This window comes from Diceros bicornis, chromosome 25 (assembly GCF_020826845.1).
Source record: "Diceros bicornis minor isolate mBicDic1 chromosome 25, mDicBic1.mat.cur, whole genome shotgun sequence".
In the NCBI taxonomy this organism is placed as follows: domain Eukaryota; kingdom Metazoa; phylum Chordata; class Mammalia; order Perissodactyla; family Rhinocerotidae; genus Diceros; species Diceros bicornis.
Genome location: NC_080764.1, coordinates 41,622,989 through 41,647,377, shown reverse-complemented (window position 1 = coordinate 41,647,377; position 24,389 = coordinate 41,622,989). Strand labels below are relative to the sequence as shown.

Here is a 24,389-nt window from a genome sequence, read left to right as displayed (position 1 = left end):
TTAGAGTACATGCCTATTTAGATCTAAAACTTAGATTTAGAAACTGAAGTAATATAAAGATGTATTCACATTTTATACATTGTTTAAAGAAGTATTATTTTCAAATCAAAATGTACAGGCACATATATTTGTGTATTTCTCATTAATTAGGGAAAACTGATGATGCCAAAGCTTCTGAGAAAGGGAAAACTCCCCTGAAAGGATCGTCTCTACAAAGGTCTCCTTCAGATGCAGGAAAGAGCAGTGGAGATGAGGGGAAAAAGCCCCCCTCGGGCATTGGAAGATCAACTGCCACCAGCTCCTTTGGATTTAAGAAACCAAGTGGAGTGGGGTCATCTACCATGATCACCAGCAGTGGCGCGACCATAACAAGTGGCTCAGCAACGCTGGGTAAAATTCCCAAATCTGCTGCCATTGGTGGGAAGTCAAATGCAGGGAGAAAAACCAGCTTGGATGGTTCACAGAATCAGGATGACGTTGGGCTGCATGTTAGCTCGAAGACCTCCCTGCAGTACCGCAGCTTGCCCCGCCCTTCAAAGTCCAGCCCCAGTGGCATTCCTGGCCGAGGTGGCCACAGATCCAGTACCAGCAGTATTGATTCCAATGTCAGCAGCAAGTCAGCTGGTGCTGCCACCTCAAAACTGAGAGAACCCACTAAGATTGCGTCAGGGCGCTCGAGTCCCGTCACTGTCAACCAAACTGACAAGGAAAAGGAAAAAGTAGCAGTCTCAGATTCAGAGAGTGTTTCTTTATCAGGTTCCCCCAAATCCAGCCCCACCTCTGCCAGTGCCTGTGGGACACAAGGGCTCAGGCAGCCAGGATCCAAGTATCCTGATATTGCCTCACCTACGTTTCGAAGGTAAGGATGCGTACAAGGATGCTGGGAAAATATAAAAGGCTGTATCTTATGTCTTAAATCTTATCCAATAAAAAACATATTTTAGAGATTGTATATATCCTAAATATATATATATATATTCTAAGATACATATATCTTGAAATCTTTTATTCAGTTTCTGAGTCCAGTGTGTTCTAAGAAGCTGATCATATAAATAGCAAAAAAATGGAGCATGAGAAATGCTCAAAGTTTGCAGTTTTACTATCATTGTAATATTAGCAACACAAACAGCATTTATAAGAGACGTAAAAGCAGATGGCAATACCTAGGGATAGTGATAAAATAAAGTAATAGCTTGTAAAATTTCCGTAGATTTCCATCTCTCCTTTCCACAATTAAAAAACAAAATAGGTCTTTATGGCTATTGGTATTCATTTCCAGTGTTTATTATCTTGCTGGCTCTTAATGAGTTGATGATCATGAATTTAGATGAAGTTGTGTTCCTTGTAACAGATTACATTAGACAGATTTATACAGTACTGTATCTTGACATATTAATGAAAATCAAGGTATGATATGATTGACAGAATTTGAAAACATTCAGGTGTTTGGTACAGCGTAGTAACTAAGGAATAGGCTAGGTTGTCTGAGTCTTCATCAGCTTTCTTTGACATGACTCTGGTAAGCATGATGGCTTGGTTTCTGCACCAAGACTGTCTCTGGTACTGAATACATGGAGTTCTGCTTGGAGATATCACTGTTTTTAAATACCAATGTGTTTTGCGTCAAGAAAGTACATACAGTTTAAGACTTGAGATAAATAGTTAAACCTCTCTGGGTCTATTTCCTCATGTATGAAATGATAGCGTATGATTTATAGTCTATTACATCTTAAGTATTTTTAATGTTTGTTTTTATTATACTGACTAAATCAAGAATCTTGATGTCTGGGAAATAAAGGGTCTTGAAACTACCTTTACATCTCGAGCAATCTCATATACATGATTATTTGAAAAACCTAGAGGTTATATTCCTCAGTAGAAATATTAATCCTGAAGAACTGACTTTTTGAAATGTTGATTCTCATTGGAAAGGATAATGGCTTGTTGTGAGAGTACATAGTTCTGTTGCTTAAGTAAAAGTCAGTAGTGCCCTCCAGTGGCCCATTACCTATGAAACAATTTCTCATATTCATCATAAAATATTGCACTATAGGAAATATGGATTTCATTGCAACTTAATTAGTAATCATTATGCCATTGCTTCATACCACTTTATTTCCATATTTACATAAATTCGATTATATCATCTGCTTCATTTACAAAACTAAAATGTTTTCTGAACCAAACTCCAATATCTTACTTAGCACCAACTATGTTTCAAATCACTATTATAAATATGTATTTGAATATCACTGGCAACTGACAAAAACCCTTTGTTCTTTCTTGGGGAAAATACAGACAAACTGACATGTTGCCAACAGTGTCCAATACTGTTTCTAATCTACTACACTCTGACAGTCACTCAGGCCACCAGCTATGCAATGTAGCCTCCTAAACCTTGCCTTAAGCACCCCTTTTAGATTTTGAATAAAATGTTAAAATGAAAAAAAAAAATTAAGTGTTATATACTGAATGCATAGAAGTTGTTTCATCATAATGGTCCTGTAAGTAGGTAACAGCAAGTACAGTCAAACTATTAAATTTTCATGAAAGATTCTCATGGTCACTTAAATTGTGAAAGCCAGGGATTTTCATGCTTGATGTACTTTTATTTTGCCCACTTCCCACCACCCCCTGGGTGGCAGCCCAGTACTGACGTACCCTTATGGGGATATGAGAGATTTTTGGCACTAGATTAAGAAGTTCAAACTTATAAAGTTCATTAACATAGAGACAGGAGGTGCTTGGTGCTCAGTACACCGAAGCACACTGGCTCTGTGCATTGTAACCCTAAATATTAAATGTGGATATTAGTTTCTTGGAACAACTGAAGTTGTTATTTGTTTTTCTTTTAGGTTGTTTGGTGCCAAGGCAGGTGGCAAATCTGCCTCTGCACCTAATACTGAGGGTGTGAAATCCTCCTCAGTAATGCCCAGTCCTAGTACCACATTAGCGCGGCAAGGCAGTCTGGAGTCACCATCGTCTGGTACGGGCAGCATGGGCAGTGCTGGTGGGCTAAGTGGCAGCAGCAGCCCTCTCTTCAATAAACCCTCAGACTTAACTACAGATGTTATAAGCTTAAGTCACTCGTTGGCTTCCAGCCCAGCATCGGTTCACTCTTTCACATCAGGTGGTCTCGTGTGGGCTGCCAATCTGAGCAGTTCCTCTGCTGGCAGCAAGGACACTCCGAGTTACCAGTCCATGACTAGCCTCCATACGAGCTCTGAGTCTATTGACCTCCCCCTCAGCCATCATGGCTCCCTGTCTGGATTGACCACAGGCACTCACGAGGTTCAGAGCCTGCTCATGAGAACGGGTAGTGTGAGATCTACTCTCTCAGAAAGGTGAGCTTTCTTGGAGGCATTGATGAAGTCCTCATTCCCTCCTCCCTGCACTGTGCCTATCCCCTCCCCCTTGACTTCAGTGGGAGTGCCACTTTGCAAAGGGAGGTAGATTGAAGGGATATAAGATTGATGAGTTGGGCCTTTTATTTGCTCTTATTACCAAGTTTGCAGAGGAAAAAAACCATTAAGGATAGAATAATTGGAAAATTAAGTTTCTTAATGTGAATGCGTACATATATATATATATACCCAATAGACAATTTGAATAAAATTAAAAGCAGGTATTTATGTACTGAATGATGTCTTCTCAAGACATTTTGATGACTTTTGATGATTTAGCTTAAGCTTCAGGACTACACATCTCCTTGTGATAATTTAAGCATTTGTAAAGACCAAATTTAAATGGATTCTACAATTATGCTCTGAGCAACATGTTAATTTTACTTTATTAGCACTTCTATGGAAAAACAGAAAATGGATCACTGGGGAATCCTAGTTAAATTGGAAAAAAATCAATTGTCAGATATGAATTCTTAGAGAAAATTATAACAGCAGTGACATTTTAAATAGACTCCTTGGAAATAAATCACATTACAAAGTGTTTCCCATTGGTTTAATGAGTTATTGGTTTTTTTAACTTAAAATGGAGAACATAACAAGGCATTTCTTACCCAATATACTTACCAGAAAGCATCACTGTTGACCAAAATGGCTCTAGATTCTCTCCCCCGAAAAATCATTTCTCAGATATTTTGGTAGTGATTCTTTCCCCCAGGAAAATCTTAAAACTACCACTTTTCTTTTGATGAACTTAATGATGTTGGTTTCTGCGCACACCTAAAGCTTTCACAAATGGTCTTGGCCACATATCTTAATTGTGTTACTTGTAAAAGCACTACTGCTCACTGAGAATGCCTGATAACTTTCCCTAAACTTTAGTTCACTCCACAATGGATGCTCACCTATCACCTCTTTTCTAGACTTCCAGACTTACTCCCAGAATCATTTTTTAAAATATCAACTAAAGCCCTTACCTAGACTCTCACTGCAGTGCACCAGTTGTCCCTTAATCTAAGATTTCCCTCTGCTCTTCCCTGCTTCTCTTGCCTTTGTGAAATACAAAACCCAAAACAAAATATTGCTTCCATCCCCCTTTACTTTCCACTCCCCTAACAATGGTACATGGACAGCCATGAAAATGGGACTTCCCCTTGATAAAAGAATTTTAGAACTAACTGAAACATTGATGCTTGATGCTTCCTATGGTGGGCTGCTAATTACAAAATACATTTCTCCTTATGAACAAAAAATGGTGCAAAGAGAAACAAGACAAACAGCTGGGTGATAGAAACTAAAATGTAGGCATTAGCCTCCATTTCCCTGCTGATTTTGTCATTATAGCCAGTGTACATCAAGACCAACTTCATACACATGACACTAGTGTAGGTACTGTTTCATTCAATTTGATCTAAGTTAGGCTTCCTACTTCTTAGTATCTTAGATTTGAGTTTCTGCACTTTAAAGGTATAATGGGCATCCTCATATGTCGTTTTCAAAACTTCTAACAAATAAATCAAATTGTATTGGAAATGTATTAACAACCTATAGTTATGATAAATGTATACTTAATTGTGTACTGACACGTGAGGAATCCAAATAACCAAGCACACTGCAAATAGACTATTATTTATTGACCAGAATCAACCTCAAAAATAATGATTATTTCTTAATCATCAATATGACTGCAACAGGTTGACCATTTAGTCATCAACCTATTTCTTTGGTATTCAGACATTGAAAACTCAGGAAGATGTTCAAATAACTATTTGTAACCAAGTAACTCTCAAACCAGATACAAGATTGATGAGTTTTATAGATATATCATAAATGCAATGTTAATATTTTACTTGATCTATATTTTTGCAGAAGTCAATATACATTTTCACCATAGAAATATACTTGCAAATATACGGTTACTTATTCTCTTTAAGCAAATCGTTTTTGTTGTTGTTCTTCAGTCTTTGAAATATTTCAGACCAGTTTTACAAGTGGGAGTGTTCTAGTATTAAAAATAGCCAGATAAACAATTTTTCTAAAATAAACTTTAAATAAATTAATTTTGAATAAATGACTGTTTTGCCCTTGATCTTAGTAAAATGTATTGATGAATGTTAACATGTGAAAAGTAAAATACCTTCATAGGCATAGTATATTATAAAAATATTAATTAGTTCTTCCCAGTAAATTGTTGTACTTTTTCTTTCTTTGAAACAAAATTGCAAGCAATAGCAGTATATTCTAATCAAGGAGCCATACCTGAGAGAAAGTATGTTAAAGTGTAAATACTTAGACAAATTAATTAGAGAAATCTGATAGAGATCTACATAAGTTCATGATTTGCCTGTTTACAATTTCAGAATACTTTATTGATATGCATATTCTAGTACTATTAAATCAATAGTTTCTCATAAAGATTTTAATTTTTGTTTAAATTCCTCTTCATTAAAATGAGTAAAATAAATACATAAATAATAAAATAAGTTCTTTCACAATTTTCCCTCTGTAGCTGCTCTGGATCATTGGTGGCCCATGGGCTATAACCAGTCCACATTTCTTTTGTTTTCTTTGTGTTGTTTTTTGTGACCTAACAAACTTTAAAAATAAAGTAGTTACCAACTTTACATATTTCTGGCTTGTCTTTAAATGCAGATCTGGCAACCCTGCCTTCAAAATCCTCCACAGCAACTCTTGGCGTTGGGCAAACAGACTGTCCTCAGACTGTTAGCTAAAATCCCCACCTCACTCGTGGTCACTGTTTGCCTGGCCCTTGTAGGTGTATGAGTTTGCGAGCTTTCAGGGTCTTCAGGGTCTGTGCAAAGTGTCTACATTATAAAATCATTTATATCCAGATTCAGACAGATATTTCTACTTAAAGTTTAACTTATATTGGTAAATTTAAATGTATTTTTCTTTCATTAAATTCTGTGTATCATATAAACATGTAATTTTTTATACAATTGATCACATTGGCAAAACGATGACTATTTTCCATTTCCTCTGCAATGTTAGACTTTAACAAGCTTGCACACATGAGAGAGAGAGTCTTTGAAATGGCTTATGACCATATTAATGCTTTAGCACAATGTAGTCCATGTTTAGAGGTTTCTCATATTTGTTCAGTATGATTCCTGTTTGTTTATCCACACTACTAAAAAAAATTTCTGTAGTTAAGATATATACTAGAACTGACCTCTACATAATATAGTAATTACCTTATGTGGACATTCTTAGTTAATAAAGTTGTATAATGCCTTTGGATGCCTTCTATTGCAGTGCTAACTGATGGAGTACAAGTAGAAGAAAACATTTTAGCTTTGACTTTGAGTGATTAAATTTCAAGTCAATTCTGTTTGCATTCATGTTGTATCATCCCCATTATGCATATCCTGTGTATTTAATTTTGATCATTTGAGGTTCTGATGGAAGAGAGCTAGAATTCTGCAAATTCAAATTAATTTTATTCTTTGGTTACTCACATGTGCGAGATTATAACAGAAGTCCCTAGACTTGTCCCACTTAGTTGTTAACACGCTCCTCCTCTATTTTTAGAGAGACCATTTCTCATTTTCTCCAGACACATTCTTTCATCCCTTTCTTCAACCAATTAAGAATTCTTTAAAATAGAGATTGATAAAATTTATAGGCTTTAAAATACCTAATTTAATTAATTTCCAAAAGATGGCATAGTTTAATTTCATTAAAATATTTAAATAAATGGTGCCAGAAACATTACGTTTCAAGCAGATATTTATTATCTATTATTTTACTTCTCTTATATGTGAATGGGAATAAATCTGCCTTTATTTTTATTGAAAACAATTTGAAGACAAAAAACAAGTATTAAACGATGTTTCACATCTTCTCTGTCCATTGGAACTTGTCACTTTAACATAGGCAGAACAGATGTATCTCATTTTCACCTCTAAGATTCTCTTGCGTGTGAAATCATAGCAGAAGTCTAGTCAATCACATGGGGAAGAAAAAACTACCATATCATTCAGTAAATAGAATCTAGAGGGGAATTATGCTAACATATGATTTAATCTATCTTCTAATAATCCTGTCACTAAATTATCATTGAATGGTACTGGATTAGAAAGGAGCTCACATGTGTTACAACAATGGACATCTGGTCACCTTTGGCCTTTTCCAATGAGTTAAGCATTAAATATGTGTTACAAAAATTTATTTTGTGTAGTTCAAACAGACAACCATTTTTGTTGGAAGTGTAATTTGGAAGTTTTGTTTACATTATGTCCTTAGGGGTTTTCTTTGTTTTAACAGCATGCAGCTTGACAGAAATACACTACCCAAAAAGGGACTAAGGTATATATTTCTCTCAGCACAATTGCTGCCTTTCTCTGTTGTTACGTAAGCTTTGTGTGCTGTCTCTCTTCCTCTTTCTTTCTTTGTTTGCAATGAAGCACCTGCCATTGAGGATGAAATCACTTTATTCCTAATGTTTCTTTTGGCCTGAGGAATTGGTGAGATAGCCCTCAGGTTGAGATACTCATAGAGGCTCAGTAATTTAAATATACTCAGTAAATTAAATCCAATATAAATACCATTATTTTGGCGACAGCAGCTTTTGGTAGAATGCAGTACTCACTTCTGAAAATTCCCTAACTTTTGCATGTTGGACGCATATGCTTGCAAAACCTCAAAACCCATCTAGTCTACAGATGTGGCCGGTTAATATTGAAAGGCTGAAGGATGCTCTAATTTGAATCAAAGAGAATATATTTTCATCATCAGAGGACAAATACTGTAATTAAGGTATGAATTTTTGATGAATCCTTTTGGTAAAAACTCAAAAGAGTTTTAATTTCTATTTGTCAGGAGTGCTGTTATCATATCAATTTAAATATGAATTAGTCTAATATTACATAATAATAAAATAATTATTCAGTTCATCATAAAAAATTAAATTAAAATTTAATTCTTGGCCATCCTTTATTGCACACTTTTATCTGAGGCAAAGATACAGAATAAACTACTAACAGAGATATACTAACAGAGATATGAACATAAGTTGACTGTTCTTTGGTACTAAGAGTTTACTTAACTCTGGTGAAAGTGAGTACTGGCCAAATAGGTCTTTGTTCTGTTATCCCTTTTGTCTCCAGTTCCTTAGCAGCAGCAAACAGCTTATAATTATTCCATTTCAAGATTTTATTTTCTAATAAAATGGGCCCATTTCTCCCTCCTTTTCTTATTTTTAAATCCAGACATGATGTCAAGTGGCATGTTAACCAAATAAATTTTTTCCTTTTTTAAAAGAAAAAAAATCTGTCAATTTGTGCTACATTTCCTATGACTTTCTGTGACCATCAGTCCAGTTCCACTGGCTTCTGGCCTACCACTGTCCACCATTTTTAGTCTATGTTTTCACCCGCTTCACATCCTTCCAAGCACTGTGCTTTTGAGTCCTTCTCAATTAACTTTGTTGCCTGCTCTTTGCTTATGATTTTCAACTACATATCTCACAGAAGCATAATTTTCTTCTGAAAATCCTTTATTTTTTTTCCTGTGAGATTCAAACAGATGGTGTCAAATCATCTGGAAGAACTAAGCAATTATAGTTAGATTCAATCTGTTTGAGAACGTTGTTCAGTCTGAATAGTAAGCTCCTCTTGTTTTCTTGTTCTGGTATTGCCTTGCCCTTGTAGATGTGCTTAAGTGTCTTAGCTGTGCTGTTTTGCAGATATACCCCATCATCTCGGCAGGCCAACCAAGAAGAGGGCAAGGAGTGGCTGCGTTCCCATTCTACCGGAGGGCTGCAGGATACTGGCAACCAGTCGCCTCTGGTCTCCCCTTCTGCCATGTCATCTTCGGCTACAGGAAAATACCACTTTTCCAACTTGGGTAAAATATTCTAAAACATCATTTCCACTTTGTTCCTTTCACCATACACCTTCATGGAAGCCCTGGTATCTTTTCACAAAAATTGTTCATTTAAAGAAGGGATAAAGACACCTCACCAGTACCTTTTATTTGTATGATTGCTTACTGTTCACAAAATAATTTCCGAACTTATGCAGTTTGTTGCTCATGACAACTACTTGACATAAATAATACTTTTGTTATTTTATACTCTAGGCTCCAGAGATGCGCTGAGGTCACGTGATTTGAAAAAAAATCCCACCACTTATAGGGGCAGAGGCAGTAATTGACCCCAGAACACCTGACTTCAAGCCTACGGGCCTTCTCAGAGTCCTCTTACAAAACAGTAAAACATCGCTTTGTTATTCAAAATGTTTTTTAAAATCCTTATAACAAAATTAATAATCTTTTTGTAGAAAAATAGAAAATTGAAATAGTTAGGAGGCAGAAAACATACATGATTCTATGACTCCAAGATCACTTCTTTTACCATTTTTAAAGTTAAAACTCTCCTTAAAAAGCTTTTGAGAATGCTCTGTTAAGATAATACCCTGAGCATTTTTGGATAAATGCAATGAAAAAAAAAAAAAAACTAGTTTAGCCATTGAGTTACTATGAGCTTAGCATCATTTGTACGAAATATAAAATCGTTTGTATAAATGTCATAGAAAACACAGGGAAGAGTGACAAAATAATGAAAGAAATCTAAACGTTCCAGTTATCATTTAATAGATCCAATGCTTTTAAAAATATATTTCTCTTCTATAAAGTCACATATAAAGTAATCTCATTATTTATTTTTTTCTCTTTTCACTAGAAAACAGTTTTTTCTAATAATAGACTCACAGATTGTCCAAATTCTTCAATAATTTGGACTTTTCAACTTTCAGCTTTGTTGGGACACTCAAGGCTATTTCTTTTCTATTGTAACTCTTCCTACTATGTGGAACAGAGCTTTCAGCAATGAAAACCAATTATTTGGGGCATGGTTCCATATGAGCTGATGAATTCATATCAAAAACCATGTTTTTGTTGTTAAACCTACATAGTGATGAGACTTTTTTGCCTCATAATGCCAAAGGATGGTATAACTTTTACTTACTTTGAGTTGTAGTTACACAACACAGCCAAGCTTAACACATTAATTTCAGAAAATGAATTGAAAATGTTTTTATAGAGCCATAGGAATATGAAACAAAATATAATTTTATGCAACATCTGAAACAAACTCAAATCACCTAAAATGCTATGAGTTTGCTAAGTATCTCATGTCTCCTGTCACTCTTTTCACTAATTGACATTAATATGATCAGTTGATTCCTTACTCCATTATTTTTCCATTGTTATAATTCTGATTAAATTCATCTATTCCGTTATTCTTTAAGAAAAAAAAAAAACCTTACCACTTGCTATGTCTGACCTTGGCAAAGTCATTTAACCTCAATTTTCTCTTCTGTTGAATAGATACATAAAATCTAGGTCATATCTTGAGGAACGACTCATCTAATGTGTACAAAGACTCAGGAGAATATAAGACTAGATAGACTCTCCTACATCATCATTTTTATTGGAAAGCCGTTCTTACACTATCAGAGACAATTGCAGTAGATTTCAAATTGATCTTACTACCTCTATTTCCTTATCACTCAACATTTTCACCCACTGGTACACATGAAGAAAGACCTTCCCATGCATGTCAACACACTCTCATGTACCTACCCAGATTTTATAAGCATATGTGGCTTATTATCAGGTGTTCTGAGATCTTTATGCTATGTTATTTTATAAAAGAAAAAAATGACTAATTTTAAAAACATGAAAATTATTTCTAAAGAGATTTGATTGTATTTCCAGTTCACCTGAATTTATATTTATTAGGCAAGGAAGTGGGTACCATTAAAATTCAATCATAAGTAAAAGTTACTTTATTATTAAAATTTGAAAGATATATCAAATGTTACTATTTAACTTGAATATAGATAATATACATTTTACTTTGGTCATCATTTGTTTTCAATTTGATCATTATCTTTTCTGAATGATCAGTTAGATAAGCTATTATTAACATTCAACAGTTGCAATATCCATGTTTTCTTTATGTATCCTTACTTTCTACCTGTTAAAAATATGCTAATATAAATTTTTTGAAATATTGCTATAAAGAATAATGTATAACAAACGTAAGAAATTTAAGATCACTACAATTATGTCATTATCAGTAGACTACTGTGAGCTGCTGCCAAAGTAAACTGTGGTTTGTGTGTAGAGCCTGGCATGACAGTTATAATAGAAACATTCCTACTCAAGAAAATATATCAGAACATAACTCATGTAAAAAAGATACATTTTTAGATGAAATTTCATTTACTACTGGTCACAGTACTTGTAAAGCATCTTATAACCTAGTGAGACTCATTGTCGTGTTCCCGTGAGTGATAACAATAGCTCAGATTCATTTTTCACTTTGCCACAAGGGTTACCATGTAGAAGTATTTCTATCAACCTGTCACTTCCAAGTTCTATATATTTGATGGACCTTTTTGCATACAAGAGGATGTTTGAACACCTTTGTAGGAGAAGTTTCTATGCTTTTACTTCCAAGGGTCTGTCTTCTGTGAATGTCCTTTTATTCCTCCCTCTTCAAATTATTCAGGATTAATCCCTTTCTTCTGTATTCCTGGGAGCATAGAATCTCAGAGTCAGAAGAGACCTACATTTGCTTGAATCATTCATCTATTATGTAAATTCTTATGACATCTCTAGCTTCTTCTCTAAACTCACCAATGGTAGAAACTACGTAAATCTAGACATATCGCATTTATGAAGTTGTTCCTTTAAAAGACCAAATAAAATTTTCCTAAATCTCCAGCTATTGTTCCTAGTTATATACCTAGATTCCACAAAATAAATTAACATTAGATTCCATATGACAACTCTTTTCTTATTTAAAACAATGTTGTAAACTCACTAGGTAGTATCTCTAGATATAGTAGCAGACTCAGGGTATGACTTGGAGGATTTTTAGAAACCCACTCCATATTTCTATCAGTCCCTGTTCTCTTCAAATCACCACAAATAAACATATAATTTAATAAAAACAGTGGCTTTGCTATGAAAATGTAATTTAAGACAAAGTCAGTAGCCCTCTTTTCCCTAAAAGATTGCCACATCTATGTCTCTCCTATTTAGAAATTTTAGTGTGTCTCCTGGCTTTAAATGGATCTTAGAGGCCATTTATTCTGTAGTTTTTTTTTTTTAATTCATGAAGAAACTGAAGGGTAGAGATTAGGATATTTGCCTGAAGCAAATGGAAAGCAAAGCCACAGTTAGAAACCCTGTACCAATTTGTGTCCTGTTACAGAAATTCTCTTTGTCAGTCATACATTTGTCTTCCATTATATAACTTTTTTTGGTCTATTTTACATCTTAACGTTTCTACCTTTCATTCCCCTCCCCTAGTGGCCACTCCTGAAATCAGGGACCATACCATATTTATCTTTCTATTCAACCACAATACCAAAAAGCAGATCCATCATAGATATTAACTTAATTGAACATTCTTAAATAGTATGGGTATATTTCCAATGGAGAAGCTATCGAAAGTGTTTGTAAATGCAAAATATTCCCTTTAAAATCCACCCTTATACTCACTAATGTTTCTCCTTGGATGAGCTAAACGTTATGTTTTGAAATTACAGAAGGACACTTCACGCAGATATGTCTGCAATCATTTTGGTGAGAATTATGCAAAACCAAACAGTGGATGAAATGTTCTTCCAACCTCTAGATTCGTATGTTAAAATGACCATATGTTGCAAATGTGTTGAATGCTTAATTTTTTAGCAAAGAGTCACTTCATACTGTGGGCCTAGAATAGGATGATTTACTCCAATCTAGGTACTTACACATAAACACTCAGGTCTTGAATGTCCTGCAGCGTATCTACTGGCCATTATCAGCAATAGGGTTGAACTGGTCGCTACTGGCTTAAGGACTGTGCCTGACAGATTTCTCTCTTTCCTTTTGTTGTCTTTCTTTCCTTCCTTCCAATGGATGGTGCACTTTGCAAATCTATAGGTTTTCTTTTTTATTATGTTTCACATATGTAAACGTAGATGCAATTCTTAGTCTTGGGCTGCTTTCTTTTTTCTTGTCCTTCTTTTACTCCAGTCCATAACTAGCTTTATCAAAGGGTTGTTCAGTGTGTTGATTCATTTAATACCTATACAGTATCCAGCACAGTGCCTGACACATAGAGATAGTCCCCTTCAGTTACCTCGGGGTCTGTGCCCCTCCTATTTTACATTGTTTTGAGAGCCAGTAATTATATTAAGAAGAAGTATAGTGCCTGCGTCAAAGGAAAAAAAACATAGCAAATTTTTAAATGATATCAAACTAATTCTAAGCCAATGACATAAATTCCCCAAGGTTTTGAAAGTACTCAGCAGTTCCCTTCATATCTTAAGAGGTTCCTGCCTGCTTCCTCATATGCCTGTAATAACTTACATTTATCATAAATGCTCATATTTAAGAAAAGTATTTCTCAATTTTTCCGCTTTGCTTTTATTTCAAATTTTAAAACAGTATTGTTTTGCAATGTAATTGTACACTTAATCAATCACATCTTTCTTTAAATTGATGATTATCAGTTGGCCTGAAAAGTTGGATGTCATTAGAACTATTTGGTAAAAAGGCACTAGGTAAATAAAGTCTTATTTCAAATTACAGACTTAAGGTACTGCTTTGGAAATACAGCAAGTTTGTGACCTTTGACCATCTCGCTGCGGCATCCGATCTAAGACACAGTGGAAAAGAGTTTTCTGTGATGAGCCTTGTGATGAGCTACTGATACCATGTACATTACATTATATTTCATTTAAAGGAGAATTATATTTTCCTTGAGTTTAACCTAGTTCTGATAATAATGATGGTACTGACCATGAACTTACCATAATTCAGAACTCAAAATGACTGAACTCAAAAATTCAGAACTCAAAATGACTCTTTGCTTTGGAAGCTTCAAAAGTCTCTTCTCAGGAAACTTAGATTTCTTTGTTTTATTTTTGTTTCTGTTTTGCTTTTCCCACTAAAGTGATGTATTCTTCCCTAAAAAGAAGCCTGAAGACTCTAGGAAGACAATCTTTTCTTCATAATGGCCAGCAGAAAATACCATGTTATTATATTTCTGGCATGAACAGTAGAGGTGGCTAGGTGGTTTTGTTTAGTGTTGCTTTAGAAATGGACACACTGTTGGCCATGACAGTGCTAGAAGGAAAGAGGGACTCTGCTGTAACTCTTCTGAACATTTTAGAGGCAGACTCTTGGCCTACCTTACATAGAGACAGCCTATAAATTCATGTTTCCATAAGAATTGGGATCACGTATCACCCTCTATCAACCTACTGTTTTCATCATCCAGGCCCCGGAATAATAGGCTGTATGTGCTTGTTTTTCAGTGAGCCCAACCAATTTGTCTCAATTTAACCTTCCTGGGCCCAGCATGATGCGCTCAAACAGCATCCCAGCCCAAGACTCTTCCTTCGATCTCTATGATGACTCCCAGCTTTGTGGGAGTGCCACGTCTCTGGAGGAAAGGCCGCGTGCCATCAGTCATTCAGGCTCATTCAGAGACAGCATGGAAGAAGGTAGGCATGGGGGGAAATAAAGTTGTGGTTATTTATTTGACTCAGAGATGAAACTATCACATCATTCTCATCACAAGGATTCCTAAGTGTAAATAAATGAGTAAGTATAACTCTCACCTGGGGAGCCCCAAAGCTTGAAGAAGTTTTAGTCTGCATTACCTTCCATTTCTTTTTGCATTTGGAGATATGTCAGAAATTGTTTAGATTGATATTTGGCTAGAGAACAATTCAAAATAAATCCAATGTTCTCATACAGAAATCCTCGTAATTTTAGAGACTATTTGCCTGGCTGTGTCAAATATCAGAGTGAGTGTTTTGTTTAATACCTCAGTTAAAGAACCATAAAGATACATAAATCAGAAAAATTGTCCTATGAAACTACCACATCCTGCCAACTTTTATTCTCAGAAACTCCCTCTCGTGTTAATTTTTCTTATCTTATTTTAGAATTCATATTGTATCTACTTTTGCTTTATAAGTTACATTTCCTCATCCAATGCAATAAAGTTCTGTGAGAATACTTTATAGTAAATCCATTTGAAAACCTCAGGAGGTTTAATTGATGTTCAAATGTATATAATTTTGTAAACTATATAACCTCAAATGTCAAATTTGATCATAATATTTGAGAGCGTTTCCTCTTTGATTTAATGAATGATTTCTCTAAGTATCCATAAATGAAAATTGTGACACACATATTATAAAGCATATTAGCTAAGGACAACATAAAAGTAAACATAGAAGGGGCCGGCCCGGTGGCATAGTGGTTAAGTTCATACACTCTGCTTTGGTGCCTGGGGTTCACAGGTTTGAATCCCAGGCGTGGACCTACGTACCACTCATCAAGTCATGCTGTGGCGGCATCCCACATACAAAATAGAGGAAGACTGGCACAGATATTAGCTCGGGATCAATCTTCCTCACCAAAAAAAAAGTAAACATAGAAGTTCAAACTGACTGGAATGAAATCAGACATGACATCAGCCATGCTGTCCTAGTCCTTAATAATTATGTATGAGAGAAAGGACTCCAGGTCTGAAACACACCAAGGGTTAAGCCTCTGGTATCCACGTATTTGTGGTATGAACTTGGGCAAGTTTCCTCACTTTTTGAACCCTAATTTCTGCATCTGTGATTTCACAGGTTTGTCATGAGGATGAAATAAAGAATAGTTCTTTCCTTTCTCTTTCCCCTTCCTACCTTCTTATTGAAAGTCTCCTCTGGCTGCGAGTTTAGGCAGCTGTGGAAATTGGCTCATGGTTTTCAGGCCACCACTGTGCATTTAACGTGCTGGCACTAAATCAGCTGACCACAGTCGCCGCCACATTTGGGATATCAGCCAAACCGTATGAGCTCACTGTGACAGGCAGTGAATTACATCCTGAGAGACTGCTGACTGCTGCAGCCTAGACAGACAAAATAGAACTACTCGGAAACGTAGTCATTGCTTTTCTGAAATGGTTCCATAACTCTCTTCAGAGACAGGCCTCTTATAATACTGTAAAAATAATTTGCTAAGCATACTGATGACTTTCTAGAATGCCTCATTTACAGAGAGAATGCTGTTTATATGCTGAGAAATGGTGACCTTCCCTGTATGAGGATTAAATAATTTGAACTGTTGAAAGCCAGCTTCAGTGAGCAAGATGGCTTTTTGATGTCCGTGCATTAAATACTGAACTATTATAATTCTTAAGTTGTGGTCTGAGAATCAAGGAATTATTAGACTAGAGAGATGGAAGGGACTTCACTGATGTCCTGCCCAACGCTCACAGTGAAAGGTGAGGAGACTGAGCGGCAAACTATAAGGTCAACCACCTGTAAATACTAAGTAGTGGAAAAAGGCTGAAATGGGCTCTGCTGACGCGTTGTCCACATTCTTTCTGGTACACCACGCTAACACTCTTACTTCACACCAGTGTTGTTAGAGGTTAAAAGAATGTGCTGCTTTTTTTTTGTTTTTGGGATGACTGACATTTTGCACATCTTACAGAATGGTAGTATTTGCTCAAGTGAGAAATCTGAAAGTCATGTTTTATTCCTCTTTCAACCCGCGTTTTTATACCCAATCGCTTTTAAAGAGGCTCTTCCTGGTGTCTCTCAAATTCGTCTCATTCTCTGCACCCACACCACCACGAACCTTGGCTTTCCCAGGCCTCTCCAGACTAGGTTGTGAGCACCTCCCGTGTGCTCTTGTTGTTCCCAGTACGTTGCCCTTGATAATATTTATATTACTCTATTGTAATTATCTTTTCAATTATATATCTTTCTACTTCTTTGTGAGCTCCTAGGATGGTGTCATTCAATTTTATAGTCCCAGGATCTGGCAAGGGCCTGTCACATTGTGTGTGCTCAACTAATGTTTGTTTAATGGATGAATAAGCAGAAATAACTTTATATTACTCCATAATGAAAAGAGGACGAACTTTTCTACAAATATAATTGAGCATAATTTTATCTACGTTTTGGGCTTAGTACACTGGATATGCAGAAATATAAAGCAGTCTGTTAATTGTTTAAGATGGCATTTTGATATACTTAGATAAAAGACAGTATGCAATTTCCATTCCTAATTTCAGTGAGACACCACTTTGAAATAAGTATTTTTCTATTACTAAAATTACAAAGAAACGTAATTCTTCATTTAAAAGAGCATAATCAACTCATCACAGATAATGTGGAAATAGCAAGTTGGATAAAATGCTTCTTTCCCTGAAAATATATGGAGAAAAATATTGAAAATGGATCTTTGTTGTATAAAAATGAAATTAAATAAATAAAATAACTTTTCTTTAAGTATAAAAGTTTATGGCAACTTGAGTTTAGGTTTCCGTGATTTACTGATTATTGATTATGTAGGAGTTTACTATAACTTCCAAAATGTACAAAGCATGCTGGGAGGGCTTGGGCTCATCAACTCCTCTCTGTGACGTGAGGAAGGAGGTAGTTCAAGGGACAGGTCTGGGACCTTCCCATGTCTCAACATTTTGATTTCCAAAAAATGACAGTAGAACTGTTCTCAGATTCTTGTATCTGGATGTTATTATTTTATTCCCCTAATCAGCTGTTCTTCACTTTTCAGTGAAGGCCTAGTGTTTCTGAGCAGACTTCTTTATTTTATCTCTTGTTCTTTTTTGCTTTCCCCAGTTCACGGCTCTTCATTATCACTGGTCTCCAGCACTTCTTCTCTTTACTCTACAGTAAGTATTGGCTGTTAAGAAAAAGCTTCTGCCTTTGCCAAGCACACAAATGATTAAACAGATTGACGTTTACACAGAAGTGGCACAGTGAAATAAGGACATTACTTGCCCAGTGAGCTGGACGGTGCTCTGCCAGCCCCTCTCTGGCCCGCCGATATGTGCTTCCACTTGACCTTTGTGTGCTCATTATAATCAATGAATGGATGGAAAACTGAATTTCGTAAAACCTGTTGGGATATGACTTGGAATCCCTGAAACTAGGTACTATGCTCTACCGTAATCTTATAATATTGACTACTTTTCCTTGTTTGGTTCTCTGAGCCAGGACTGGTAATTGTTCTATAGTATCTTCTCCATTTTATTTTTTAAGTTCATTTTTTGGGAAGATCAAGAAGGGTAAAGGCTTAAAAGGCCTAGAGATTTTTTAAAATATATCTTCTGAAATAGAGTGTGATTTTAAAAACTTTATTTCTTATGAGAGAAATACCAATATGTCAACTTATTTTCCCAGTGTGTGAAATTATATTTTATATTGGCCAAGATGACTCTTCTGTCCACTTAATATAATTTCATCTTTAAAAAAATAATCTACAGAAAATTATGTTTTACAAGAGGGTTCTTTCGTGCCTAGTAAGAGTGAGGTGTATTTGCTTTGTGAATCTCACTGAGACTTGTGTACTGTGAATAATCCTTAATCCTGTGTTGAAAGGTTCAGGAAACGTTCACAGCTTCAGCTGTCACTGAGTAATTAAGCATGAAGGGCAAGACTGATTTTTCACTCATTTTCATTAGGTTAAAATGTTATGGCCCTCTTTTTATATTTATTGCTTTAGATAGTTACTCAATATCAGGCTGTCATTGGCAGAAGCAATATTTTTCTTATTTCTGCTTTTAATGATTAAAATTGCCAATAGATTCTATAAATGAAGAAATCACTATTAGTGTTTAGATAAATCTACTGTTTTAGGCAAATGGATAAAGAAGTGAGAAATGTGAAAATGTATTGGAAAAAACACATAAAAGAAATACGTTAAGACGTGGTGTACCTCCTTTTGGGCCAATGCCGCTGCTTGTTGGGAGATGTATTCTCCTTAAACCATTGCAGTTGAAGTCTCTTTGTAACATCAAAAGATGCAGCATCATTATAATCATATTTTAAATATGTACAAAAACAGTATTTGGATAAAAAACAACCTTCACAAAGCCTGAGAAAGAAGCTTTTCTTCTTTGAAAGAAGGAAAAGATCAAGGGTTGAAAAAAAACAGATGGCTAATTAGTATATACCAGAGTCCAATAGACCTTTCTGTGATAATAAAAGTGCTCTGTATCTGCACTATCTAATACAGAAACCACTAGCCACATGTGGCCCTTGAGTATTTGAAGTGTGTATGGTGTGACAGAGGAACTGAATTTTTCATTTTAATTAATTTAAATTTAAATAGGCACATGTGCATAGTGGCTACTATATTGGATATTGCAATATTATGGGGAACAAAGGGAGTACCTTTAAAAATTTGTAGATATATAGGAGCAGATGTCAAAATAATAAATACAATTAGAAAGCATAGATGACAAGTATTGTATTGAGTACAATATGAAATGGGAAGCAAGATTAAAATAAAGAGACCATCTACACACATTTATAGGCCAACATTTAGAGATGAGATAAGGCCCTGCTGTTAAGTGTGAAAAAGGACTAGGTGATCAAGCCACCTGACAAGGTGATATTATTAGGAAATTTAAATAGTTGTATTAGAAATGATGGAAATTATACAGTACTTGAATTGACAAATAACTTGCAGTAAAACAATTCAAGTAAATGCATATTTGGAGGACTAATAAAGAGAAAAAATCAAAGATGATGAAGAGTCACTCTGTCTCCATCCCCTGTTATCATGCAGTGAGATTTCATTGGCAATGAAAAAATGTCTGTGAAAGTGCTTTTCAAGCCATGAAGTGAAAAAGCGATTCTTCATTATTTTTCATGCCTTCTTAAGGACTCTTGATAAAGATTCAGTTGATTTGCATTCTTGCCTGATTCTATCAGTAATTATTGTGTGACATCAGGCAAGTTGCTAAATTTCTTTGGACTATGCCTATAAAATAAAATTGGAAAACAACAGCCAGATCTATCCATCTGTCCCGGGGAGTTCTGCAGTCACTGGAGAAGATCAGGGACGTGGTACACCAGAAATTACCAGAAATTGTAAACTGCATGGTTCGAGGGAGCACCATTTATATCATAGTCTATGTGAATTGCACCTTTTGAAGGTGTGCAGTGCACAACTAATACAGCTGTGCATGGTATTCCTTCATAAAATAAAGTGTTTAGGAAAAAAAAAGATTATTTTTTTAGCAGAATATTAGGCATTATTTGCTCTTATTAGGCAAAATACTGCTCTTATGAACCATGAGTTCAACCATGTTTACTCTAACACTCTCATTTATGCAACTTAGGGAATTATGTATTTTGATTGTAAATATTAAAACAAAGTAACAAAGATGATTTGTTGCAGAGAACATTTACCTGTAAAATCACCAATCTAACAAATCCCAGTGGAAGGATTCTTTCTTCACATATAACTCTTTTAAAACCTCTGCCACTTACAATTTGGTAAATTTTTCAAAAGTATCTTGTTATAAAGTTGAGTAAGTCCCCTTGTAGAATTTCTGAGCAGAAAGATTCAGGGAGGCTGCAAATGGGTTGGAAATCAGAGGCCCAATCTGATCTGCCAAGTTGTTACCTTTGGCAAATTTAGAGTTGGTATGTTTGTTTTTAAATCCAAGCCAACACTGTGAGATCCGGACCTTTTACCTAAAAATTCAATTTTCTAAATTCCGTTTTAAAGTAGATGGGCTATCTAGTGACTGAGATGGGATGCCTCCAGGTCTGCGGTCACCTGGCGTCGCCCCCTTTGGGTGTTAGCATGAGCCCTTGGCTAGGTCCCAGCCTCCACCACCTCTTCTGTTCTTCCTGACACTGAACTGAGTTTGAGTTGTTAGTTATGATTGTGCTGTTGCATTCCTCATAGGAAAGAAATACTTCTCATTATGCATATCTTTATGAAAAGTGGGAAAATAAAAGATAGCCTAGAAGGCTGTGTGATTTTTTCTTTTTTTAAATGCTCAGGGCTCTTTTTATTCTTTGTATGCCTGGTCCTGTTAGGCATTTACATTTTTGATCCTTGCAATAGATGTTTTCTGAATGTCTGGATATTAAAAACCTTATTGAACCCATTTTGTCCTTGGAATCTAATTTGTGTTGCTTTAATTAGAGCAGGGGCCATGCTTAGTTCATTGTGGATCCCTTTAGCACATTTCCTAACACATAGCTAATACTAAAGTAACTATTTTTTTAATTAGTAAGTTTGGATGAATGAATTGCCAATTAATGGCTTACAGAATAAAAAACAATCTGATATATTTTTATTTAGGCAAAGTATATTATATTGTTTACCATCCTTCAGGACATTGGGCCTGGTTCAAAACCATCATTTAAAAAATGGCAAGTAATCACATTCTGTCATGATATCATTAATCCCACACTTAATCACTGAAAGAAATACAATATTAATATTCTGGCTCATTGCTTCAACTTTATGGTAACACCTACCCAGTGTTAATAATCACAGGATGAAAGAAGGCAGAGATTAAAGAAAAAGATAGTTCTGAAAAATCAGCGATGAGAACAATCATTATATACAGTATATATGGAATTACTATGTAATAGTGTTGCTTATGACTAGTATCGGCAATACTCAGGACTTTTTTAATGAAAAAATGTGGATATCCTTCTTGACTGTTTTTTTAAAAAACTAGAATACATTGCTTTTTATAAATACACAGATTATTTGTTGGGTGTCAGTTTTATATAATCCTAGCAGGCCTAGAAGCAGGATTTGGGCAGAATAAACTGGCAATAAGTATGCAAAGTTCTAGGGAAAACAAATAGTCATAGTGAATTGTGCCATATGTCTTAAGGCAGACAACCTCCAGCTTTCTTTTGATTTTATAAAATTTCTATCTTAAAGTTCCTTCCCTACTTCTGACTCAAAAATAAACTATATGAAAGTTTGAAGTTATTAGAATTAAAGAATAAAATCTTCACTTGAAAAACTAAAATTGAGATGTAAAGTATTCAAGTTTTGTATTAGCGTTTATTGTGAAAATAAAGTTTTCTTATAAAGACTATTTGGATTCTACTACTTAACCACTCTATTATTTAACCACTATATTATTAACTATACATTATTTTTAAGAGTAGAGAAAATATATGAAAGACAAAACTTGAGATGCTTATGTATAAAAAATATCTTGATGTTTATTTTACTTTTTTTTATGTTTTCTGGAGGAAAAGAAGAGATAAAAAGTGCTTGAGGTACTTCTGCATCAGTTAATCAGAAAATGTCCCCAAAGGGGAGCTAGAACATAAGAGATTTGTTTTCAGCTGTTGGTCTGCTCAAGGCAATGAGCAGACTTGTACTGTTCAGCAATATTATACATTCTCCAGCTTTTTCCAGGGTGGGGGAGCTTCTCAAATGTAATGACGCACATAACTCATTTTCTGGCGTTTCGCAGCCCAGCATGAAGGAGGAAAGCAGAGCTGGGAGTTTTCTGCAACCAAGGCCCAAACGCCCTCAGGTTCCCACGGCTGTCACTGCCGTAACCTGCGCGGCCGATGATGTGTGTCCGCCACCCTATCACCGCCCTCACACTGGGTGTCCTAATGTTTTGCTGACTTGCAACCCAATAAACTTACTTAATAATCATTAGGAAAAGTAAAAGAAAATAGAAACTAATAAGCTGATTTTGTGTAGTTATCAGTAGAGGTCTGTATTTTCCCTCCAGCTTTATTTGGCATTCTTTATGATCTGTAAATCACAGAATCACATTCTGACTCCCGTCTTGGCTGAAAATCTCTATCATTTCATGGGATCCAATTTCTACAATCTGTATTTAAAAAATACAATATTTCATTTTTACCTGCACCCATCTTTTTCAGAGTATAATTTTATAATTACTTTGTTTTTGTTGCTAATGGTCTGGATGTTAGAGTAACACTGTCTTCTAATTCTATCCTTTGCTCTCAAGTTATATTATATATCCATGAATCAAATAGCCTATATTTTTAAAATACCATATGGTTTACGTATAAAGAAATACTTGTTTTCAATCCTAAAAGTTCCTGTTTTTACTATTTTATTTAATAATATATATTTTTCTATATTCTTATGTTAGGCCATGATAACATTTTAAATACCCAATATAATTATTTTATTCTTTATACTTGTAGAATGAATTGACACTAATTATAGTTAAATTCTTTTCCCTTTTCTCTTTTACAGGCTGAAGAAAAGGCTCATTCAGAGGTAAAAAAAAAATAAGTAGCATTTTTATATTTGACTTTTCATTTACGTTTATGATAAAATGAGTGTTTCTACCACTAGAGGGCAGTGTGATACAGTAGCATAATTCTCCAGCACTGCTGATAGAAATGACCCTGCTAGTTGACAAATAATCTTGGATATTTCCTCTTAAAAGAAAATGAAAGGAAGTTTTTAGAAGCAAACTCTCTTCTCACATTCCAAATTGGAGTCTTAGCTCAACAGCTAATTGCCTGTCTCTAGTAAGCATTCGTTAAATCTTTGATGAATGATCAATTCCATTTTCCCCACTGCCTGTGAGACTAACCTCATTGGGTTAAGGAAACTATTGAATCTTAGGCAATAGACCTCCACAATACAGGCTACCAGCATCACAGCCCATCTATTTGGTGCCAGGACTGTGCTGTTCTAATCATCACTTTATGTTTAGTGTGGTGTATTGTTCTAATCACACACATTTCACAACTACACACTTTTCACATACAAATCGATTGCAACCTGGAGCGAACATTCTTTTTCTTTCCCTTTGTATATGACTTGTCCTGGCCAAGGAGAGCAGGAGGACTTTAATTAGGCCTTTCTTCCAAGTGTGATAATGACTGTTTGACTGGTTTACACTGAGGCAGTCAGACCACAGAGAAAATAAATACATTGGCAACAGCCTCTGCAAAGGAACTCTGTCCTTTGAACTCATATTTTATCTTTATTTATTTACTTTTAAAGTAAAATTTGTGCTATGTTTAAAAATATTGAAAAAGATTACACCAATTTGATCTTTATAATTGCTAGAACAAAGAGTGAATATGGTTTTGAAAAACCTAAACTATTTTATTTATATCGCATGGACGTGGCAAAGCTTCTAACTGATCATAA

At 35.2% G+C, this 24,389-nt stretch overlaps 1 protein-coding gene across 4 annotated transcripts in view; it reads left to right on the top strand.

The window, feature by feature from the left end:
• NAV3 (neuron navigator 3) overlaps nucleotides 1–24,389 on the top strand; it is a 558,397-nt gene that overhangs the window by 471,305 nt on the left and 62,703 nt on the right. For 3 of the 4 annotated variants that reach the window (XM_058568737.1, XM_058568735.1, XM_058568738.1), the window contains 7 exons: nucleotides 151–859; nucleotides 2,856–3,344; nucleotides 7,689–7,730; nucleotides 9,109–9,269; nucleotides 14,744–14,932; nucleotides 18,080–18,132; nucleotides 23,478–23,501. In XM_058568737.1, coding sequence (XP_058424720.1) covers nucleotides 151–859; nucleotides 2,856–3,344; nucleotides 7,689–7,730; nucleotides 9,109–9,269; nucleotides 14,744–14,932; nucleotides 18,080–18,132; nucleotides 23,478–23,501 — 1,667 coding nt within the window. The remainder of the gene's footprint in view (nucleotides 1–150; nucleotides 860–2,855; nucleotides 3,345–7,688; nucleotides 7,731–9,108; nucleotides 9,270–14,743; nucleotides 14,933–18,079; nucleotides 18,133–23,477; nucleotides 23,502–24,389) is intronic. The other variant, XM_058568736.1, reaches the window with a different exon arrangement.